Below are 24,013 nucleotides of genomic sequence, written 5' to 3' on the forward strand. Positions count from 1 at the left end.
GGCATCAAGGTAGGAAATATCGAATTGAAAGCTATTTTTTCTGCTGACGATATACTATTGTTTATGGAGAACCCGAGAGCAGAGTTGCAGGAGGTCCTGAATACTATAGCAGGCTTTGGTAAGCTATCGGGCTTTAGGATTAACACGGCCAAATGTGCTCTTTTACAGCTACGGGGGGAGGGGAAAGATTGAGCCGAGAACAAACCCTATGCAATATACCAATAGTGAAAGACTACATAACCTACCTAGGGATTAAAGTAGGACCTAGGACTGACTCCATATATCGACTTAATTGTACCCCTCTCCTTAGTAAGGTGACACAAGAACTACGCAAATGGCAGAATCTACCTTTGTCCCTCCTGGGAAGAATTCATCTAGTCAAAATGCTAAGCTTCTCCAGGCTTCTCTATCCACTTCCAACATTACCTTTACTGATTAAACACATAGATATTACCAGACTTCATAGTGAAGGGACACATTTCATTTGGAAAGGTAAACGACCTAGAATAAGTTTAAGGAAGCTTATAGCTCTTAAAACCAAGGGGGGGGGGGGGGGGGATGAATATGCCTGACAAAAGAATATATAATCAAGCATGTTTGTCAGACGTATTATAGACTGAGTACGTCATACCAATTTTCACTTTGATTATGTACTGGAGAGGAACCTTTAGGCCCCTTGCACCTTGTTGCACAAGACGTTGAAGTCTTTCCCCATGCACCTGCGAAACTCAATACTGTTCCGACACACTTGGGCAGCTTCGGCGAACCCTTAGGAAAAACCTATGCCTCTGCCAAAGAATGTCAAAGTATCTACCTTTATGGGGACACCCGGAATTTGAACAGGGTAGACGTATGCACAAATCAAGAAATTCTTGACTGATAGACTAATGGATGTCTCTAGGGAGGTAATTAAAAATGATTTTGACAAGATACTGCTAAGAGGTACAGTTCTTTCTTCTATTCCCAACTACGGGAGATATTGGGAGATAGATTGCCACAGCAGGCTTTTCGACCATGGGCTCAAATTTTGGAGAATGAAGAGGCTGAGTAAAAGATCTTAAAAGGTTGGTGGGCTTTAAGGAACTCTATAGTAAATGAAACATGGAGGGACACTCACTTTAGACTAATGCATAATGCCATCTACCCTTTCAACCTACCATCAGCTCCCAGCAGACCCGACAGGCTCACCAGTTGCCCAAATTGTTATACGCCGCACACTGATCTCTTTCATGGTCTATGGGCCTGTCCCCAGATCCATAGTTTGTGGAGACAAGTAGCTCAGATAACTAGGGATGTCTGGAACATTGTAGTCCCACTAAATCCCATGATATTTTTGTTCCATTACTGGGAGGAGACGAAGGATGGGGTCCCCAAGGAATGTAGGTTGCCAGCTCTTTTTCATGCAATATGCATGGTAACCAAAAGGAGCATATTGCAACACTGGTTACAGCCCTCGATTCTCTCTAGACACGACTGAAAATATGGGAAACAAAATGCATGGATCACTTACTTCCCAGTAAATAGTACACAAAACCATCAACCTGTTTCATGAAACAATGTCTTTTACTGATATGATATGTAACCTTCAAAACTTTGCGATCTCAATGACTATTTTGTCAAGAACCATACATGTCTTTTCCCTTAATAAAATTTGTTTAAAAAAATAAAATAAAATATATATATATATAGTGTAAAACCTAAAAATAGACATATTAGGTATCGCCACGTCCGTAAGAATCTGCTCTATAAAAATACCCCATGACCTAACCCCTCAGATGAACACGGTCAAAAAAATAAAAAATAAAAATGGTGCCAAAACAGCTATTTTTTGGCAAATTTTCCATTTTAAACCGTTTTTTCCAGTAACAAAGCAAGGGTTAACAGCCAAACAAAACTTAATATGTCTTACCCTAATTCTGCAGTTTACAGAAACACCCCATATGTGGTCGTAAACTACTGTACGGGCACACGGCAGGGCACAGAAGGAAAGGAATGCCATATGGTTTCTGGAAGGCAGATTTTGATGGCCTTTTTTTTGGCACCATGTCCCATTTGAAGGCCCCCTGATGCACCCCTAGAGTAGAAACTCCATAAAAGTGACCCCATCTAAGAAACTACACCCCTCAAGGTATTCAAAACTGATTTTACAAACTTTATTAACCCTTTAGGTGTCCCTCAACAGTTTATGGCAAATGGAGATGAAATTTTAGAATATCTATTTTTGGTAACCTTGCCTCACAAAAATGTAATATAGAACAACCAAAAATCATATGTACCCTTAAAATAGTCCCAACAAAACTGCCACCTTATCCTGTAGTTTCCAAAATGGGGTCACTTTTATGAAGTTTCTACTCTAGGGGTTCATCAGGGGGGCTTCAAATGGGACAAAAACCACACGGCGCACGTTTCCCGCTACGCCCTACCGTGTGCCCGTACAGTAGTTTACGGCTACATATGGGATGTTTCTGCAAACTACAGAATCGGGGCAATAAATATTGAGTTTTGTTTGACTGATAACCCTTGCTTTGTTACTGGAAAAAATGGATTAAAATGAAAAATTTGCCAAAAAATTTAAATTCTTAAATTTCATCTCCATTTGCCAATAACTCTTGTGGAACACCTAAAGGGTTAACTACGTTTGTAAAATCAGTTTTGAATACCTTGAGGGGTGTAGTTTCTAGAATGGGGTCATTTTTTGGTGGTTTCTATTATGTAAGCCTCACAAAGTGACTTCAGACTGGTTCTTAAAAAGTGGGTTTTTTAAAATTTCTGAAAAATTTCAAGATTTACTTCTAAACTTCTAAGCCTTGTAACATCCCCAAAACATAAAGTCATTCCCAAAATGATCCAAACATGAAGTAGACATATGGGGAATGTAAAGTAATAACTATTTTTGGAGGTATTACTATCTATTATAAAAGTAGAGAAATAGAAATTTGTAAATTTGCTAATTTTTCATTTTTTTTTGTAAATTTGGTATTTTTTTATAAATAAAAATGAATTTTTTGGACTCCATTTTACCAGTGTCATGAAGTACAATGTGTGACGAAAAAACAATCTCAGAATGGCCTGGATAAGTAAAAGCGTTTTAAAGTTATCACCACATAAAGTGACACTGGTCAGATTGGCAAAAAATAGCCTGGTCCTTAAGGTGAAAATGAGCGCGGTTCCTAAGGGGTTAAAAGCAAAATCCCGACTACTACACCATCCATCAAACCTCCCTCCAACCAAGGTGTCTTACCACAGCTCTCCACTAGATGGCAGCATGTTCACAGAAGACTAATCAAGACCAATGAACTTCGGCGTTTTGTGCGCAGACAACTGTGTCAATAAAGTTTTGACATCGAATGTTTAGAGAAAAAAAAAATTCAAGTAGTTGGCGGCTGCGGGCGGGCGGACGGCCGGGTGAGAGCAGAGGGCAACGGGTCACCGTGCGGTACAGGTGCGGCATAATATCAACTATTGTATAACGCTCCTAGGCTGTATATATAGACATCTGCCGGGGTTATTTCCTGCATATACTGCACTGTTACACTACAAGTACCAGCATGCCTTCTCAGCAGGGCGTGCTGGGAACTGTGGAGCTATGTGAATGGCGTGTACTGAATGTGACTGATAAAAGTGGTGACAAGTGGCTTGAAATGGAATTGCCCCCTGAGAATGGAGGGGCCACAGGGCTGGTTTAGTGCTGAACCCCCTTTTAGGTTTTCTATGCCCCCCCCCCCTCAGATACCGTTGAGCGGATAGATACAGCGCAGCCTATTGAAATGAATGGGGATGACTGTAGTTCCATGTACTGCCAGGTGGGTGGGGGGCGCCACTGTGCAGAGAAAAACTCAAAAGCAGCGCTGTGGCCCCTTCATGCTCGAGATGCTGCTCTCAGACCCCTACCCTATAGTGTTGGCTTATCCTGTATCTGCACCTTCTAAGACATGAACTCTATAGCTGCTTCCAGAAGTCCTCTGATTGCTATAGAAACAGTCAGCAGCTTAGCCGTGACCCGGCCACGTCGTCCTATCTCCCACAATGCACTGCTCTCCGGTGACCACAGACCTGTAGAATTGGACGTATTCCGTGTCCGGACAGACTTTGCATTTCCTACCGTCTTTGATGAGCTGTGCTGGAACCCCCGTCCTCGGCATGAACCGGCAGGCGGACCCAGGGCCGGCCTTAGGTGTTCAGGCGCCCTGTGCGAGCTAACCTTGTGGCGCGCCCCCCCCCCCCCCCCCCCCCCCCCCCCCAAAAAAAAAACACTGCTTGTTGCTGGCATCATGGCATAGGCTGGCTGACTATCCAACCAAGTAGTTACCAGCCCGCACACCCCAAAGGCCGGTGTAATGTCATACTTCCCTACCTCGTGAGATTTCCTTACCCTCGTCACTTCCGGTCGCACCGGACATGACGTGAGGAGGTGTGCAGCGCCGCGCAGGCGCACAACGACAGGTTAGGGAAATTTCACAGCAGAGTGCGCATGCGCCGGGAGCCTCGCCGGCGGTTAGGGTAGGGAAAAACTATGGGCCAGTGCGCAGGCGCAGTGATCGGATGGATGTTCTCAGCTGGACACCGGCCGACACTGCGCATGCACCGGGAGCCTCACCAGCGGTTAGGGAAGGGAAAAATTACGTACGGGCCAGTGCTTTTTCCCTACCCTAACCGCTGGTGAGGATCCCAGCGCATGCGCAGTGTCGGCCGGTGTCCAGCTGAGAACATCCATCCGATCACCGCACCTGTGCACTGGCCCATAGTGCGTCCCCCCCAATACCCCAGTATAATAAACATTGGTGGCGCAGTGGGCCCCCCCAATATAACAAACATTGGTGGCGCAGTGCGCCCCCCCCAACACCCCAGTATGATAAATATTGGTGGCGCAGTGCGCCCCCCCCCCCAATATGATAAACATTGGTGGCACAGTGCGCCCCCCCATATGATAAACATTGGTGGCGCAATATAATAAACATTGGTGGCGCAGTGGGCAGTGCCAATGAGGGTTAAAAAATAAAAAAATAATTAACTCACCTCCTCCAATTGATCGTTTCCTGTTCTTTCTTCATGACCTGTCAAAGGACCTGTGGTGACATCACTGTGCTCATCACATGATCCATCACCATGGTAATGGACCATGTGATGAGCTCAGTGACGTCACCACAGGTCCTGAAGAAAGAACAGGAGACCGGCAGCTAAGCGATCAACTGGAGGAGGTGAGTTAATTTTTATTATTATTTTTTAAACCTCATTAGCACTTCCCACTGCGCCACCAATGTTTCTTATACTGGGGTGTTGGGGGAGGGGGCGCACTGTGCCACCAACGTTTCTTATACTGGGGGGGGGAGGGAGGGGGGCGCACTGGGCCACCAACGTTTCTTATACTGGGGTGTTGGGGGGGGGGGGAGGGGGGCGCACTGTGCCACCGTTTCTTATACTGGGGGGGGGGGGGGGGCGCACTGTGCCACCAACGTTTCTTATACTGGGGTGTTGGGGGGGGCGCACTGTGCCACCAACGTTCGTTTCTTATAAAGTTATACAAATACAGGAGGCGGGTGCCGGAATCAAATAGCCGACACCCGACCTCTGTGACAGGGAGCTGCGATCAGCGGCAGTTAACCCCTCAGGTACCGCACCTGAAGGGTTAATTCAACTGCCGCTGATCGCAGCTCCCTGTCACAGAGGTCGGGTGTCGGCTATTTGATTCCGGCACCCGCCTCCTGTATTTGTATTCAGGTCAGTTTTCTTCATTGGTGGCGCAGTGGCCACAGCCCTCCCCTCCTCCTCCCGTCTCTCTTCTTATTGGCAGCGGCGGGGGCAGCAGGCAGGTCAGACAGGGGAGGGGGAGATGGAGGGGGCGCCCCGAGGGAGAACACAAGTGCAGCCTCGCCTGCCGCCTATTATATTGCGAGCTGTCGGCCGCCCAGCGCCCCTGTTGCTATGGCGCCCTGTGCGGCCGCACAGCCCGCACACCCCAAAGGCCGGCCCTGGGCGGACCCTCACTGATCATCAAGGGATCACTCATGGAATCCTGTGTTGCTGATAAAGATAAGCAGTGCCTGGAGGACGCTGATCTTGGTCACTCATAGAAATAACCTTCATGCTCAGTCTCTGTTACTGATGTGACTCCCATCATCCACGTAGCTGTAGAGAGCAGAACAAAGAATTGAATTCCTGCATCATCCAGCCAGGCGGACGGCACGTGGATAGTCATAATGTCTTCAGAGCCGTGATGCTGTCTGGTTCCACCTTAAAGGGGTTGTCCAGCTTCGGGAATGTGGGCCGCAGCGTGCTGGACCTGTTGAAAAACTGCTCCTCGCCTCTCTTGTTTCCAGCTCTCTTCCGATCCCTGTCCTGTAAACTTCCTGGCAGATGGGATCATGTCCGCCACTGTGACCAATTGCTGGCCTCACTGGTGATGTGTCAGCATGTGGTTCAGCAGTGACGTGCCGCTGAGGCCAGTGAAAGGCTGCAGCAGTGCACGTGAACTTGTCCATCCAGAAGTGTACAGAAGCCAGAACAGAGCGGCGGGGAGCGGGTGAGTATGACTTTTTTTTTTTTTTTTTTTTTTCTACAGGTACAATGGACCCACAGGTAAAAATATCCCAAAGCTGGACAACCCCTTTAAGCATCAACATAGAACTATGGAGGACTGCGGTGGAGACTTTTTAGGTGTTATCATGGAAATAATTGTCTCTGTTATTCCTGCTTTGCAGCTGAATCCAACCATGTCTGTGACTGGGAACTTCTTCAGTAAATTAAGGTGCTTGGCGCTAACTTTGGAGAAGGAAACTGCGCAGCTTGAGCAGGTGTTCAGTCAAGAAGATGACGGTGAGTCTACTACACGTAGTGGCTACGAGGATGGTGACAACCAAGCTGTCATTTATTTTTTTCAAATAATTGTTAATGAGTTTTCAAAAACATTTGATACGTGTTAAAGAGTAGAGACATAGCAAAGGTTTAGATAGGTGGGAGCCCGAGTGCTGAGATCCCACCGATCACTAGAAGGAGGAGAGAGAAGAGCTCACATAGTGTGCACGCTCTCCTCGCTGCAGGAGACAGGCCCATACACTTCTACTGAGCCCATCTGTGAGGAGAGCGCGTGGTGTGCGAGCAGATCCTTCCTCGTTCTATTGATCAGTTAGGGTCTAAGATCACTAGAACGAGGAGAGAGAAGCTCCCACGTGCTCTCTCCTCGCCGCAGGAAACGGGCTCGATAGGTGGATTCCGTCCTCTGATGAGAGAACGCGATATATGAGCACTCCTCTCTCCTCGTTCTGTTAATAAATGAGGGTCTCAGCACTCGGACCCCCACCGATCAAAACTTTTCATACGTCTCTGACATATCAAACGTTTTTAGAAAACTCATTGATGCTTTAATGGCTGCACAGCCATTAACCCCCTCATGTCACTGATCTGCCTACTTACATCGTGGCGGTATATACCCAGTGCTGCAGCTACATAAACTGATATGATCCTGTTTAATGACCTAAAATGCTTCACAGCATGCTGGTACGTCTAGTGTAATTAAGTAGGTGAATGTTTACAGTGTACGGGCAGTATTATTCCACACGTGTACTGCAGGGGGACCCGGCTGTCCGTAGCCACCAACAACTAAAATTTTTATTTAATTCCCCCCCCCCCCCCCCCCCCCCCCCCTTCCCAAACTTTATTGACAAGTACAGGACTGGTTGAAGTCAACGTTCATTTTGATCACAAAATACACTACACACAGCTTTTAAAGTGAGTGCCCTGTACTGCAATGAAACCCAAATGCCGGAAGGAAGCTTCCTGCATATTGGCTATTGCCATGTAAACCTGCAACTTCTCAATGACGTCATGGACTTCCAGCAGTCTGATGGGGGAGAGGAGCATGCTGGGAAGACATGGTCTCCGATATACAGGTCACTGTTATCTCTGCTGTGCAATACAGAGGAATGCTGGGTGGACACAGAAGAAGAAAGGTGACAAAATAAAAATGTAAACAAAAAATAGGAAAAGTAAATAAATAGTAAAAAGACAAATAAAAATAATAAAATACATTTAAAAATCTACTGCCACCCACCGTGACTAATAATGCGTCTATATCGAACTGGTGTAACGAAGAACTAGCTTAGTTGCCCATAGCAACCAATAAGATCCCATCTTTCATTTTCCAAAGGATGAGTTGGAATCTGGTTGGACAACTAAGCCAGTTTTCCTTTGCACCAATGTTGAAAAATCTCCCCTATATGGTATTTTAAATCCACACTAATTATTTCCTGTCACTAGATTCTGATTCTCTAAGGGAGCATTCACACAACCAAACTGCGGATCCACAAAACGTGTATACCGGCTATGTGCCTCCATTGTAGAACTGATATGGATATCCTGCATATCACCTAAAGACAAGAGGCGCAGTGGAAGGAAAATGGAGACCTTTGTTCTCTGGTGTTCTCTTAAAGGGGTTGTCCAGAATTAGTACAGCGTGGCATTTAGGGCTCTTCCACACAAGCATCTGGGTGTGATGCGTGTAGTGAACACACAGCATCTGGACTGAATCCTGATCCATTTATTTCAATGGGTCTGTGTTTTTAAAGCATCATCATCTCTTATATATTGTACGTTTTTCACGCAGCTCTGGTTACCTGGAAGTGAATGGGGATTGCGTGAAAAACGGAAATCGTCCGGATGCAATGCGTTTTTAACAGATGGCTGCTAGGAGATGTAGATTGTTATTCTTCAGTTTTTTTTTTCACCTGCATGAAAAACGCATGCTATCCGGATACAATCCAGGCAGAAAACCCACACGCACTGAACGCAATCGCAGAAAACGCTGATTGAACTCTCGTGCAAAATCCTCCGTTTTTTCCTGAACAGCTCCAGACACAATCCGTATCGCTTGTGTGAAGGAGGCCTCATAAACAGCACCACACCTGTCTATGAGCGCCACCGACGCTAATGGGACAGAGCTGCACTGCCAGACGCAACCTATAGACAGGAAGACGACATTCAGACAACCTCCCGTATACATTCCCTTTACACTACAGTAAGAACGGCTGCATTATTTTTTTTATTATACCCTTGTGTCAAAGAGCAGTTCTGCTAATAATCAATTACAAAAAAAAACATTGCAGTTTGTATTTCCTGATACATCACTGAGACGTGGTAGAAGGTGGCACATGTCGTGCCCGAGGCCTGGTGGGTATCCAAACACCTTCAGTACCCGGGAATCTCCAAGTAATGTCCTTCTACGTTGTTTCCCTCTCCAGACTATGAAGAGGAATCTCCGATGCGAGTGCTGCACGACCTGCGTTCCGAAATAATCAGCATGAAGGTGAAGTGCAAGAATAATATGAGTGTACATTGGGGGGAGGGGTGTAGTCACTTCTGTTACGGCTTCGCATAGGTGCCCTATGTTAAAGGGGTTTTCTGGGAGCACAATATTGACGACCTGTCCCCTGGATACACACATCCATTCTGCTGATTGAAGAAGCAATGCAGCTTCTTCCTCCTAGGCCTGTGAATCACGTTGGTTGGACACATGGCCTACGTGCAGCTCAGTCCCGTGAATGGCTGCAGTATCAAGCACAGCCGCTATACAATGTACAGTGCTGGGATTGGTAAGCCTTGGCGAGGCTGCAGGATTCACAACCCCACCGATCCTGTCGATGGGTCATGAATATATTGAAACAAACAATTGGACGGCACTGCGCTCTGGTAAGGTCCGGGTGCGCGGTCAGTAGGTCGGATCCCTCTAGTAATATGTTTAGAAAGACCAGCACTCCGTTTTGCTGAGCTGAAAACTTCTTTATTCGTCACCCATGTCACATGGGTGATGAATAAAGAAGTTTTCAGCTCAGCAAAACGGAGTGCTGGTCTTTCTAAACATATTACTAGATGGGTCATGAATGTCATTCTCCTGGAAAACCCCTTTAAGGGCTCTGTCCTGGTGAGTTATCATAGCAGAATTTTTTAATACTTCTCCCCTGGAGTTTCAATATTGCGCTATCGGCAGATCTTCTAGGTCTTGCTGTTAGAAAAGGCAGGGATCCGGCTATTTGCGCTTTCGTATGTCATTGTACTGCAGCTTTAGGCTCCCTGCACACATTGCAGATTACAGGCTGGTTTCCCACACAGATTCTCGTGCTGAAAAAACGCAGTGTAATACAGTACCATCAAAGTGTATGAGAATAGACCGCTCACATGTAGGCTTTACTTTTCTCTTCTGTGCAGAAATTGACCTGCATGTCAGTTGTTGGAGCGATTTGTGCAGGTTTCACCCTTTGCAATGCAAGGTTGAGATCCGTGGCAAAACCGCATCAAATCCACACCAAAAACGCAAGTCGCACATGCAGGTTTTGGTGCAGAAGCACATGGAAATTCATGCCGAATTTCTTGTAAAATTCTTTTTATTAAAGTTTTTTAAAACAAATAAAACAAAAAATACTTTTCCATGATACAGAGAAAATATCAAATATAGGAGTTCAGACTTGATTACAGTCGCATAATAAACTTATATCACCGAAGTGAACAAAAATGATAAGTGAGTTGAATAGTAACATAGAAAAGTCTAACAATAATATAAAGACAAATAACACATCAAAACAATGCAGAAACAGCCCTCAAGACTGAGAGCAATAGTAGGTACTGTTCAACCACTCATCCCATCTATAGTGGTATGTATGAAGTGTTACACAGCCCACACCTGTGCGCAGGTACGCTTATAACACCTTAGTCCGGTACCTGGTGGTTCCAAAATACAGCCAGTCAATCCAAACAGTTGTGATTGGAGGCTCCATGTGAGCGGTGGCCCAGAAATTGCTGTAATGTAGCATCACCCTGGAGCAGTATTGCGGTGGAGGATACATAGTAGTCATTGTCCCACTTCTGTGGTCATTGATATATCTTCTCCCTCCGTTCACAGAGTGATCTTCATGCCGCTGTTGATAAAAATGAAAAGAAAGGACAAGAACTGAATAATTTCATAAAGATCTGTAAAGTGCTGCAGCAGAGAAATGCCTCCGACATCCAGCAAATCAAAGATGTCTTCCTGAAGTACGGATATAAAGCGCCTGACAGTGAAGTACCAGGTAATGGAGCATATAGACGGCATATGTCAGTGGTACTACAATGAGGAGATGGTTTCTTGGTGATACGGGCATTGCCCACGAGTTACAGTAAAACTGCAAAACCGCTACAGCCTGTGGGGAAAATAGAAGCTTGCAATCTTTTCCCCATAGGACAGCAGTGACCTTATGGTAGGGCTTACCCACCACCACCTGGTTAGCCAGGCACCATGCCCAACCACGGATGGTTCGGCAGTCACTCAGTAAGGCTACTTTCACATCCGTGTGTTGGCTTTCCAGTCTTGAGATCTGGCAGAGGATCTCAAAACCGGGCCAGAATGGTTCAAAGAGGACACGATTGATCAGGCTGCATCCGTTCTGTTTTGTGACTGGACACACATGCTGCGGTTTTGGGTCTGATCTGTGAAACGGAATAAACCTAATCTGGCATTAAAATCAATGTAAGTCAATGGTGCCGGTAATTCTTGCACTTTGGTAATGGTAAAAACGGATCAATCACCCATTGATTTACAATTATTTTAAAGGGCTTCTGTCACCCCCAAAACACATTTTTCATTTTTGGGCTTGTTAAAATCCTTATTGAACGACTATTCCCTATATAGGGCTCTTACCTTGGTCTGTGGCTTAGTTTCATTAAAAATAGATCTTTTAAAATATGAAAATGACTTCACTACCAGCAAGTAGGGCGTCTACTTGCTGGTAGCCGCCCCATCCTCCTTTTAAAAAAAAAAAGTCCCCTCCTCCTGTTGATTGACAGGGCCAGCGAGCGCTCTCCTCCTCCGGCTGGCCCTGTCAGCATTTCAAATCCCGCGCCTGTCTTCATTCGGCGCAGGCGCTCTGAGAGAAGGACGCTCGCCTCCTCAGCACTCCCTCAGTGCGCCGATGACGTCTTCTCTTTCGGTGACGTCATCGGCGCACTGAGGGAGTGCTGAGGAGGCGAGCGTCCTTCTCTCAGAGCGCCTGCGCCGAATGAAGACAGGCGCGGGATTTGAAATGCTGACAGGGCCAGCCGGAGGAGGAGAGCGCTCGCTGGCCCTGTCAATCAACAGGAGGAGGGGACTTTTTTTTTTTAAAAGGAGGATGGGGCGGCTACCAGCAAGTAGACGCCCTACTTGCTGGTAGTGAAGTCATTTTCATATTTTAAAAGATCGATTTTTAATGAAACAAAGCCACAGACCAAGGTAAGAGCCCTATATAGGGAATAGTCGTTCAATAAGGATTTTAACGAGCCCAAAAATGAAAAATGTGTTTTGGGGGTGACAGAAGCCCTTTAATGCTGATCCTTGTTTGTTTGGTTTCAGTTTAATACAACCACATACGAACGGAACGGATGCATAGTGTTGTATTAACCACCTCCGGACCGCCTAACGCAGATTCGCGTTCCGGAGGTGGCAGCGCTGCGCACAGTCACGCATATACGCGTCATCTCGCGAGACGCGAGATTTCGCTCCTAGCCGGCCCGCGCATGCGCATCGCGGGCCGGCAAAAGTTAAAGAACAAGTTAGTCACCAGCCTGCCAGCAACGATCATTGGCTGGCAGGCTGGCGATTTTTAAAAAATCCAATCACAAGCCATATAACAGATCATATTAGTAAATATGATCTGTTATATGGCTTGTCTGCTCCTGTGCTGGTCCTTTTCGTCGGTTGGATCCAGCACAGGAGCAGACTTCACAGTGAGTAGCACCAACACTACACCTTAGCCCCAGATCACCCCCCTGCACCCCAATTAACCCTTTGATCACCCCTTTGATCGCCCCTGTCAATCACCAGTGAAAGGAAAAAAAGTGATCAGTGTAAACTGTCACTTTTTTTTTTTCACTAGTATTGGCTGTTAGGTTTTAGGGATAGTTTAGGCCCCTTGGTTAGGTAGTTAGCGTCAGTTAGCGCCCACCCCACCGCACCGCAGTCACTTTTATTCGCTGAATAGCGTATCGCTAATCAGCATTTGTACTTTTATAGTATCTGTAAGTGATCAAAACTGATCACGGTCAGATCTATAATAGTATTAGTGTCACTTTAGTTCGCCCTCCACCCAAAACGCAGTGTTTGCCCGATCAGGCCTGATCGGTCGCCCACACGTGCGTTCACCCACGCCCGCCCCACCGCAGTGACAAAAAATATATATTTTTTGATCACTGCACATTCATTTTACACGCACTGCGGCGATAAAAAAATCAGTTTTGATATTTTTTATCAACCGCAGCGGCCTCCGGTACTTCGCTAGCCTCCCCTTTGTAAGACAGGTTTGCTTTTTTTCTTGGGTAGTCTCAGGGAATACCCCTAAATTTAGTAGTCCAAAATGTCAAACAGGGGGTATTCTTCTGAAGAGGCCTACAGGATTCTGACCCAGTCGGATGAGGAGTGGGAACCCTCATCTGATGAATCTAGCGGGTCAGAATATGAACCTGTGGAAAGCAGTGGCTCTCTGACCCAAAGTTCGGACGAGGAGGTGGAGGTCCCTGGCAGCACCAGGCGTACCCGGCCCCATGTCGCTAGACCACAGGTTATGCAGGATCCGCTTCAAGAGCAGCAGAGTGGGGCTGTCGCTGCCGGATCACGTGGTGAGGCATACACCAGCAGCGCAGCCCTCCCTGGACCTAGTACCAGCACTGCCGTACAACATGGTGACGTGGCGAGCACCAGAAGGGCAGTTGAAGCTGGTACGGTGGCACGTGCACTAGTTACCCCGTCGCAGCCACCGCAAAGACAGGCCCGTAGAGCCCCTAGAATCCCTGAGGTGCTGGCAAACCCTGATTGGCAGTCACCAACTTCAGCCGCACCTGTAGTTCCCCCTTTCACCGCCCAGTCTGGAGTTCGGGTTGAGACGGCTCAAATCGGTTCGGCCCTGGGATTTTTTGAGCTGTTCTTGACTGCGGAGCTCTTGGACTTAGTCGTGGCAGAGACCAACCAGTATGCCACACAATTTATATCCGCCAACCCGGGAAGCTTTTATGCCCAGCCTTTCCGGTGGAAACCAGTCCAAGTTTCCGAAATTAAAATTTTTTTGGGCCTTCTCCTCAACATGGGCCTGACAAAAAAGCATGAATTGCGGTCATATTGGTCAACGCACCCGATTCATCACATGCCCATGTTCTCTGCTGCTATGTCCAGGGCACGATTTGAGGCCATCCTCCGTTTCCTGCATTTTAGCGACAACACCACCTCCCGTCCCAGAGGCCACCCAGCTTTTGACCGGCTCCACAAAATTCGGCCCCTCATAGACCATTTCAACCAGAAATTTGCAGATTTGTATACCCCCGAGCAAAACATCTGCGTAGACGAGTCCCTAATACATTTTACCGGGCGCCTTGGCTTCAAACAGTACATCCCAAGCAAGCGTGCCCGGTATGGGGTCAAATTGTATAAGCTCTGTGAAAGGGCCACAGGCTATACCCACAAATTTCGTGTCTATGAGGGAAAAGATCAGACCCTGGAGCCGGTCGGTTGCCCTGACTACCTGGGGAGCAGTGGGAAGACAGTCTGGGACTTGGTGTCACCCTTATTCGGCAAGGGGTACCATCTTTATGTGGACAATTTTTACACAAGTGTGGCCCTCTTTAGGCATTTGTTTCTAGAACGGATTTGCGCCTGTGGCACCGCGCGAACTAGTCGCGTGGGCTTCCCCCAACGGCTTGTAACCACCCGTCTTGCAAGGGGGCAGAGGGCTGCCTTGTGTAACGAAGAACTGCTCGCGGTGAAATGGAGAGACAAGCGTGACGTTTACATGCTCTCCTCCATTCACGCAGACACGACAATCCAAATTGAGCGAGCAACCCGTGTCATTGAAAAGCCCCTCTGTGTCCACGACTATAATGCGCTCATGGGAGGGGTGGACTTCAATGACCAGATGTTGTCTCCGTATTTAGTTTCCCGCAGAACCAGACGCTGGTATAAGAAGGTGTCTGTATATTTAATTCAATTGGCGCTGTACAATAGTTTTGTTCTCTACAGTAAGGCTGGGAGAACACGATCTTTCCTCAAATTCCAGGAAGAGATCATCGAGAACCTCCTTTACCCAGGAGGTTCCGTGGCCCCATCCCCCAGTGTAGTTAGCCGTCTACACGAGCGACATTTCCCCAGTGTCGTTCCTGGTACCTCAACCCAACCGTCACCCCGAAAAAGATGTCGTGTCTGTAGCAGGAGTGGAATAAGGCGTGACACCCGCTATTTCTGTCCTGACTGTGCTGACCACCCTGCCCTATGCTATGGAGAGTGTTTCCGGAAGTACCACACACAGGTACACCTAGCATAGGGATTGCATCTCACAGGACAGGCACACAGGGCTATTAGGGCCCTTTTACTCTCAGCTGCTGCAAACCTCTCCTTTCACCTGGGATAAAGTGCATAACGTACTTCGCCACATCTTTGGGCGATTTGCGCTTTGCACATTGTCCCATGGGGAAGGAGAGGTTTGTTCTATAAAGGTAAAAAAAACTAAACAAAAAAAAAATTACCGGTAAGTAAAAAAGTTAAAAAAGTTTAAAAAAGTTAATATGTTCTGTTCTAAAGTTAATAAAGTTATTGCTTTGCGGCCTGGTTTTTTCTTTTTTGTTTTGTTTTTTTTACCTTCCAGGTGGACCAACCGATCGACCAGCTGCAGCACTGATGTGCATTCGGACAGAAGCATTGTGCTGCTGTCAGATTACACGCAAGTCGGTGTATGCGGCGCTGCAAGACGAGATTTCTCCTCTGCAGTAAAAGATATGTTTGCCGAGGCATATGAGCTGAGGAGGTGGCGGTGTTCATATACTTTGGCAAACACTTTGTATATATAAAAAAAAAAATCCCGGCAATGATTTATTCATCCACATCGATTGATGTGAATGGAGAAATCTGGTTTGCCAGGGCATACGAGCTGAAGTGGGTATGGATGTTGGGCGGAGCTCCTATGTCCTGGCAGACGCCTTTCCCCTCCTTTTTCTTTTTTTGGCAGAGATTTTTTCATCCACATTGATCGATGCGAATGAAGAAATCTGTGCCGTTCATTTTTTTCTTTCAGCCCAGAGGCTGAACGGAAAAAAAAAATCTCATTACCCGTATGCTCAATATAAGGAGAATAGCAGAAACTCCTAATGCTGGGCATACATGTAATGATTGCGGAGACCCTCAAATGCCAGGGCAGTACAAACACCCCACAAATAACACCATTTTGGAAAGAAGACACCCCAAGGTATTTGCTGAGGGGCATATTGAGTCCATGAAAGATTGAAATTTTTGTCCCAAGTTAGCGGAAAGGGAGACTTTGTGAGAACAAAATCCAAAAAATCAATTTCCGCTAACTTGTGCCAAAATTTTTTTTTTTCAATGAACTCGCCATGCCCCTCATTGAATACCTTGGGGTGTCTTCTTTCCAAAATGGGGTCACATGTGGGGTATTTATACTGCCCTGGCATTTTAGGGGCCCCAAAGCGTGAGAAGAAGTCTGGTATCCAAATATCTAAAAATGCCCTCCTAAAAGGAATTTGGGCCCCTTTGCCCACCTAGGCTGCAAAAAAGTGTCACACATGTGGTATCTCTGTATTCAGCAGAAGTTGGGGAATATGTTTTGGGGTGTCATTTTACATATACCCATGCTGGGTGAGATAAATATCTTGGTCAAATGCCAACTTTGTATAAAAAAAATGGGAAAAGTTGTCTTTTGCCAAGATATTTCTCTCACCCAGCATGGGTATATGTAAAATGACACCCCAAAACACATTCCTTACCTTCTTCTGAGTACGGAGATACCAGATGTGTGACACTTTTTTGCAGCCTAGCTGGGCAAAGGGGCCCACATTCCAAAGAGCACCTTTCAGATTTCACAGGTCATTTACCTACTTACCAGACATTAGGGCCCCTGGAAAATGCCAGGGCAGTATAACTGCCCCACAAGTGACCCCATTTTGGAAAGAAGACACCCCAAGGTATTCCGTGAGGGGCATGGCAAGTTCCTAGAATTTTTTATTTTTTGTCACAAGTTAGTGGAAAATGATGATTTTTTTTTTTTTTTTTTTTTTCATACAAAGTCTCCTATTCCACTAACTTGTGACAAAAAAAAAAAATTTCCATGAACTCACTATGCCCATCAGCGAATACCTTGGGGTCTCTTCTTTCCAAAATGGGGTCACTTGTGGGGTAGTTATACTGCCCTGGCATTCTAGGGGCCCAAATGTGTGGTAAGGAGTTTGAAATCAAATTCAGTAAAAAATGACCTGTGAAATCCAAAAGGTGCTCTTTGGAATATGGGCCCCTTTGCCCACATAGGCTGCAAAAAAGTGTCACACATCTGGTATCTCCGTACTCAGGAGAAGGTGGGGAATGTGTTTTGGGGTGTCATTTTATATATACCCATGCTGGGTGAGAGAAATATCTTGGCAAAAGACAACTTTTCCCATTTTTTTATACAAAGTTGTCATTTGACCAAGATATTTATCTCACCCAGCATGGGTATATGTAAAAAGACACCCCAAAACACATTCCTCAACTTCTCCTGAGTACGGCAATACCACATGTGTGACACTTTTTTGCAGCCTAGGTGGGCAAAGGGGCCCATATTCCAAAGAGCACCTTTCGGATTTCACTCGTCATTTTTTACAGAATTTGATTTCAAACTCCTTACCACACATTTGGGCCCCTAGAATGCCAGGGCAGTATAACTACCCCACAAGTGACCCCATTTTGGAAAGAAGAGACCCCAAGGTATTCGCTGATGGGCATAGTGAGTTCATGGAAGTTTTTATTTTTTGTCACAAGTTAGTGGAATATGAGACTTTGTATGAAAAAAAAAAAAAAAAAAAAAATCATCATTTTCCACTAACTTGTGACAAAAAATAAAAAATTCTAGGAACTCGCCATGCCCCTCACGGAATAGCTTGGGGTGTCTTCTTTCCAAAATGGGGTCACTTGTGGGGTAGTTATACTGCCCTGGCATTCTAGGGGCCCAAATGTGTGGTAAGGAGTTAGAAATCAAATTCTGTAAAAAATGATGAGTGAAATCCGAAAGGTGCTCTTTGGAATATGGGCCCCTTTGCCCACCTAGGCTGCAAAAAAGTGTCACACATCTGGTATCTCCGTACTCAGGAGAAGGTGGGGAATGTGTTTTGGGGTGTCATTTTATATATACCCATGCTGGGTGAGAGAAATATCTTGGCAAAAGACAACTTTTCCCATTTTTTTATACAAAGTTGTCATTTGACCAAGATATTTATCTCACCCAGCATGGGTATATGTAAAAAGACACCCCAAAACACATTCCTCAACTTCTCCTGAGTACGGGGATACCAGATGTGTGACACTTTTTTGCAGCCTAGGTGGGCAAAGGGGCCCATATTCCAAAGAGCACCTTTCGGATTTCACTCGTCATTTTTTACTGAATTTGATTTCAAACTCTTTACCACACATTTGGGCCCCTAGAATGCCAGGGCAGTATAACTACCCCACAAGTGACCCCATTTTGGAAAGAAGAGACCCCAAGGTATTCGCTGATGGGCATAGTGAGTTCATGGAAGTTTTTATTTTTTGTCACAAGTTAGTGGAATATGAGACTTTGTATGAAAAAAAAAAAAAAAAAAAAAAAATCATCATTTTCCACTAACTTGTGACAAAAAATAAAAAATTCTAGGAACTCGCCATGCCCCTCACGGAATAGCTTGGGGTGTCTTCTTTCCAAAATGGGGTCACTTGTGGGGTAGTTATACTGCCCTGGCATTCTAGGGGCCCAAATGTGTGGTAAGGAGTTAGAAATCAAATTCTGTAAAAAATGATGAGTGAAATCCGAAAGGTGCTCTTTGGAATATGGGCCCCTTTGCCCACCTAGGCTGCAAAAAAGTGTCACACATCTGGTATCTCCGTACTCAGGAGAAGGTGGGGAATGTGTTTTGGGGTGTCATTTTATATATACCCATGCTGGGTGAGAGAAATATCTTGGCAAAAGACAACTTTTCCCATTTTTTTATACAAAGTTGTCATTTGACCAAGATATTTATCTCACCCAGCATGGGTATATGTAAAAAGACACCCCAAAACACATTCCTCAACTTCTCCTGAGTACGGGGATACCAGATGTGTGACACTTTTTTGCAGCCTAGGTGGGCAAAGGGGCCCATATTCCAAAGAGCACCTTTCGGATTTCACTCGTCATTTTTTACTGAATTTGATTTCAAACTCTTTACCACACATTTGGGCCCCTAGAATGCCAGGGCAGTATAACTACCCCACAAGTGACCCCATTTTGGAAAGAAGAGACCCCAAGGTATTCGCTGATGGGCATAGTGAGTTCATAGAACTTTTTATTTTTTGTCACAAGTTAGTGGAATATGAGACTTTGTAAGAAAAAAAAAAAAAAAAAAAAAAATCATCATTTTCCGCTAACTTGTGACAAAAAATAAAAAGTTCTATGAACTCACTATGCCCATCAGCGAATACCTTAGGGTGTGTACTTTCAGAAATGGGGTCATTTGTGGGGTGTTTGTACTGTCTGGGCATTGTAGAACCTCAGGAAACATGACAGGTGCTCAGAAAGTCAGAGCTGCTTCAAAAAGCGGAAATTCACATTTTTGTACCATAGTTTGTAAACGCTATAACTTTTACCCAAACCATTTTTTTTTTACCCAAACATTTTTTTTTTATCAAAGACATGTAGAACTATAAATTTAGAGCAAAATTTCTATATGGATGTCGTTTTTTTTTGCAAAATTTTACAACTGAAAGTGAAAAATGTCATTTTTTTTGCAAAAAAAATCGTTAAATTTCGATTAATAACAAAAAAAGTAAAAATGTCAGCAGCAATGAAATACCACCAAATGAAAGCTCTATTAGTGAGAAGAAAAGGAGGTAAAATTCATTTGGGTGGTAAGTTGCATGACCGAGCAATAAACGGTGAAAGTAGTGTAGTGCAGAAGTGTAAAAAGTGGCCTGGTCTTTCAGGGTGTTTAAGCACTGGGGGCTGAGGTGGTTAAATGAAACAGATCCATTTTATTCAGGTTTTGAGATCCTCTGCCGGATCTCAAACCTTGAATAAAAAACGCAGATGTGAAAGTAGCCTTATACAGACTTCCCAATCCCTCATCATGAATATGTTTATAGCGTGGCTTAACCACCTCAGCCCCCTTAGCTTAAACACCCTTAATGACCAGGCCACTTTTTACACTTCTGACCTACACTACTTTGACCGTTTATTGCTCGGTCATGCAACTTACCACCCAAATGAATTTTACCTCCTTTTCTTCTCACGAATAGAGCTTTCATTTGGTGGTATTTCATTGCTGCTGACATTTTTACTTTTTTTGTTATTAATTGAAATTTACCGATTTTTTTTTTTTTTTTTTTTTTTTTTTTTTTTTTTTGCAAAATGACATTTTTCACTTTCAGTTGTAAAATTTTGCAAAAAAAACGACAAACACCCCACAAATGACCCCATTTCGGAAAGTAGACACCCTAAGGTATTCGCTGATGGGCATAGTGAGTTCATAGAACTTTTTATTTTTTGTCACAAGTTAGCGGAAAATGATTATTTTTATTTTATTTTTTTATTTTTTTCTTACAACGTCTCATATTCCACTAACTTGTGACAAAAAATAAAAACTTGCATGAACTCACTATGCCCATCACGAAATACCTTGGGGTGTCTTCTTTCCAAAATGGGGTCACTTGTGGGGTAGTTATACTGCCCTGGCATTTTAGGGGCCCAAATGCGTGCAAAGTAGTTTGAAATCAAAATCTGTAAAAAATGGCCGGTGAAATCCGAAAGGTGCTCTTTGGAATGTGGGCCCCTTTGCCCACCTAGGCTGCAAAAAAGTGGCACACATGTGGTATTGCCGTACTCAGGAGAAGTTGGGCAATGTGTTTTGGGGTGTCATTTTACATATACCCATGCTGGGTGAGAGAAATATCTTGGCAAAAGACAACTTTTCCCATTTTTTTTTTTTATACAAAGTTGGCATTTGACCAAGATATTTATCTCACCCAGCATGGGTATATGTAAAATGACACCCCAAAACACATTCCCCAACTTCTCCTGAGTACGGCGAAACCACATGTGTGACACTTTTTTGCAGCCTAGGTGGGCAAAGGGGCCCACATTCCAAAGAGCACCTTTAGGATTTCACCGGCCATTTTTTACAGATTCTGATTTCAAACTACTTACCACACATTAGGGCCCCTAGAGTGCCAGGGCAGTATAACTACCCCACAAGTGACCCCATTTTGGAAAGAAGACACCCTAAGGTATTCCGTGAGGGGCATGGCGAGTTCCTAGAATTTTTTTTATTTTTTGTCACAAGTTAGCGGAAAATTATGATTTATTTATTTATTTATTTATTTTTTTCTTACAAAGTCTCATATTCCACTAACTTGTGACAAAAAATAAAAACTTCCATGAACTCACTATGCCCATCAGCGAATACCTTGGGGTGTCTTCTTTCCAAAATGGGGTCACTTGTGGGGTAGTTATACTGCCCTGGCATTTTAGGGGCCCTAATGTGTGGTAAGTAGGTAAATGACCTGTGAAATCCTAAAGGTGCTCTTTGGAATGTGGGCCCCTTTGCCCACCTAGATTGCAAAAAAGTGTCAAACATGTGGTATCTCCGTATTCGGGAGAAGTTGGGCAATGTGTTTTAGGGTGTCTTTTTACATATACTCATGCTGGGTGAGAGAAATATCTCGGCAAAAGACAACTTTTCCCACATGTGACCCCATTTTGGAAAGAAGACACCCCAAGGTATTCAATGAGGGGCATGGCGAGTTCATAGAATTTTTTTTTTTTTTTGGAGCAGGTTAGCGGAAATTGTTTTTTTTTTTTTTTTTTTTTTCTCACAAAGTCTCCCTTTCCGCTAACTTGGGACAAAAATTTCAATCTTTCATGGACTCAATATGCCCCTCACGGAATACCTTGGGGTGTCTTCTTTCCGAAATGGGGTCACATGTGGGGTATTTATACTGCCCTGGCATTCTAGGGGCCCTAAAGCGTGAGAAGAAGTATGGAATATAAATGTCTAAAAAATTTTACGCATTTGGATTCCGTGAGGGGTATGGTGAGTTCATGTGAGATTTTATTTTCTCGCCCATATTCCTTGGGGGACACAGGAAACCATGGGTATAGCGGTATAGCTCTGCTCCCTAGGAGGCGTGACACTAAGTGAAAGCTGTAAGCCCCTCCTCCATCAGCTATACCCTTCAGCCTGGAGAAGAGACTGCCAGTTTTTGCTTAGTGTCCAAGGAGGCAAGACACCCCCTGCTTATGCAGGGTTGTTTTCCTATGATTTTTTATTTTTGCGTTATTTGTTGTTTTTAATTCGATTTTTTTCTACCTACAGGGACAACAGAGGCGCATTAGACCCCTCTGTTTCTCCCGGGGTTGAGTTGCGCCAGTGCCGGTAATTCCGCACTGCCGCCTCCCCCACAGAAGACAAGGTGGACCAGGGCAGCCTCGCTCCCCTGCGTCCCGCCAGCTCAGGGTCGCCCGCACGCCAAGTCCCTCCCCCGGCTTCCTGCCACTGCGGTGCCAGGAGCTGAAGGGGCGACCCCCGCTGGATGGACTGAGGGCGAAGACAGCGTATGGTGAGAGTGGCTGCTCCAGCCTCCCCTTCCTCCCTCCCACCGCTGCTACATCCCCATGGCCGCTGCTACATCCCCCATGGCCACTGCTACATGGCCACTGCTAAATCGCCTCCCCCCCCCCCCCCCCCGCCCCCTTCCCGGGCATATCGGGACCGTTACCGGGCATAGTTTGGGGGGGAGTTTATCTGGGCAAGTCCTTGGCAGGGACGCTGCCTTACAGGGGACGGCTGGGGGCCGCTTACTTGGCGTGAACGGCGCCATTTCATGGCCGGCACTTCATCACCTTGGGGGTTAAAATCATTTTGCCGCGCGCGGCTCTGCTTCTGCTTCAGCGCGGCAGAGGGGGGGCGGAGCTTCCTACATGCGCTCCGCTACTTCCGGTTTCATCGGGCTCCACTTCTCACAGTGCTGCGTGGAATCCTCTCTGCTGTGCGATCCTGAAGCCATTCATCTCCGTGCAGCGGCCCCTCCTCCACAGCCTCCTCAGTCTGTTCCCCTTACCGCTGCCGCTTGCATCATCCGGGTCTGGTAGGACTGTTAACCCCCTCCGTGCCACAGTACTGTTGCTTGGGTGTTATCCCCGTTCCTTTTCTTTGGGGTCTCCCACTTTAAGTGCAACATCTTTTTTCCACCATGTCAGACCCTTCTGCAGCCGCCAAGCCTTGGTACCATGCCTGTACTGCTTGTAGGGAACCCTTTCCCCGGGGGCAGTCTGATCCGCACTGTACTGCATGCCGAGCTCCACCGCAGCCTCAGTCGCCCGCTGTGTCGCTCCCGGCTTCCTCTGACCCGCCTGACTGGGCTAGATCCCTGTCCCAGGCCGTGGAAAGCCTCACTCATGTCGTGGGCCGCCTAATAGACAGGCCACCTACCCCGCAGGACGCCACTCTGACTGTCGCGCCCTCCGGGTCCACTGCTTCTGCCGCTGCAGCGGGTTCACTCTCTCCTAGTGACCCCTCCCGAGCTAGGCACTCTCGGAAGCGTATTAGAGTAGAGCGAGCCTCCTCCTCTGAGGCCTCACTCTCCCCGCCACGCGTGCGCACCCAGACGGGCCTCTCCTCTCCAAGGGATTCGCTCTCTGAAGGTGAATTGGCGGTTTCAGATTTGGAAATGGACTCGGCCCTGCCGTCCAAGCTAGCCTCAGCGATGGGTCAACTCATCTCTGATATTCGTGACACCTTTAAGGTGCAGGATGATCCCCCTAGCTCTGACGCAGCTAGCGTCTCCTTTATCAGACCCAGGCAGGCCTCAAAAGTCTTTCCAATCCACTCTGATTTCTCCTCCGTGGTGTCTAAGGCTTGGGCTCGCCCGGACGCCCGTTTTGTCAACCCCAAGAAGCTGGACATTTGCTATCCTTTTCCAGCCGATGTCGTGGCCACCTGGTCTTCCCCACCCAAGGTGGACCCCCCTGTGGCCCGGCTGTCA

At 46.0% G+C, this 24,013-nt stretch overlaps 1 protein-coding gene across 2 annotated transcripts in view; it reads left to right on the forward strand.

The window, feature by feature from the left end:
• The first annotated feature begins 3,361 nt into the window (after positions 1-3,361).
• SKA3 (spindle and kinetochore associated complex subunit 3) overlaps positions 3,362-24,013 on the forward strand; it is a 48,785-nt gene continuing 28,133 nt past the window's right edge. Inside the window, exons 1-4 of one of the 2 annotated variants that reach the window (XM_040422618.1) lie at positions 3,362-3,442; positions 6,699-6,813; positions 9,234-9,298; positions 10,889-11,054. In XM_040422618.1, coding sequence (XP_040278552.1) covers positions 6,711-6,813; positions 9,234-9,298; positions 10,889-11,054 — 334 coding nt within the window. In that variant the 5' untranslated portion in view covers positions 3,362-3,442; positions 6,699-6,710. Of the gene's footprint in view, positions 3,443-5,992; positions 6,185-6,698; positions 6,814-9,233; positions 9,299-10,888; positions 11,055-24,013 lie in introns of those variants that run through there. The other variant, XM_040422619.1, reaches the window with a different exon arrangement.

The sequence above is a fragment of the Bufo bufo genome, chromosome 3 (genome assembly GCF_905171765.1).
Source record: "Bufo bufo chromosome 3, aBufBuf1.1, whole genome shotgun sequence".
Classification (NCBI taxonomy): Eukaryota; Metazoa; Chordata; class Amphibia; order Anura; family Bufonidae; genus Bufo; species Bufo bufo.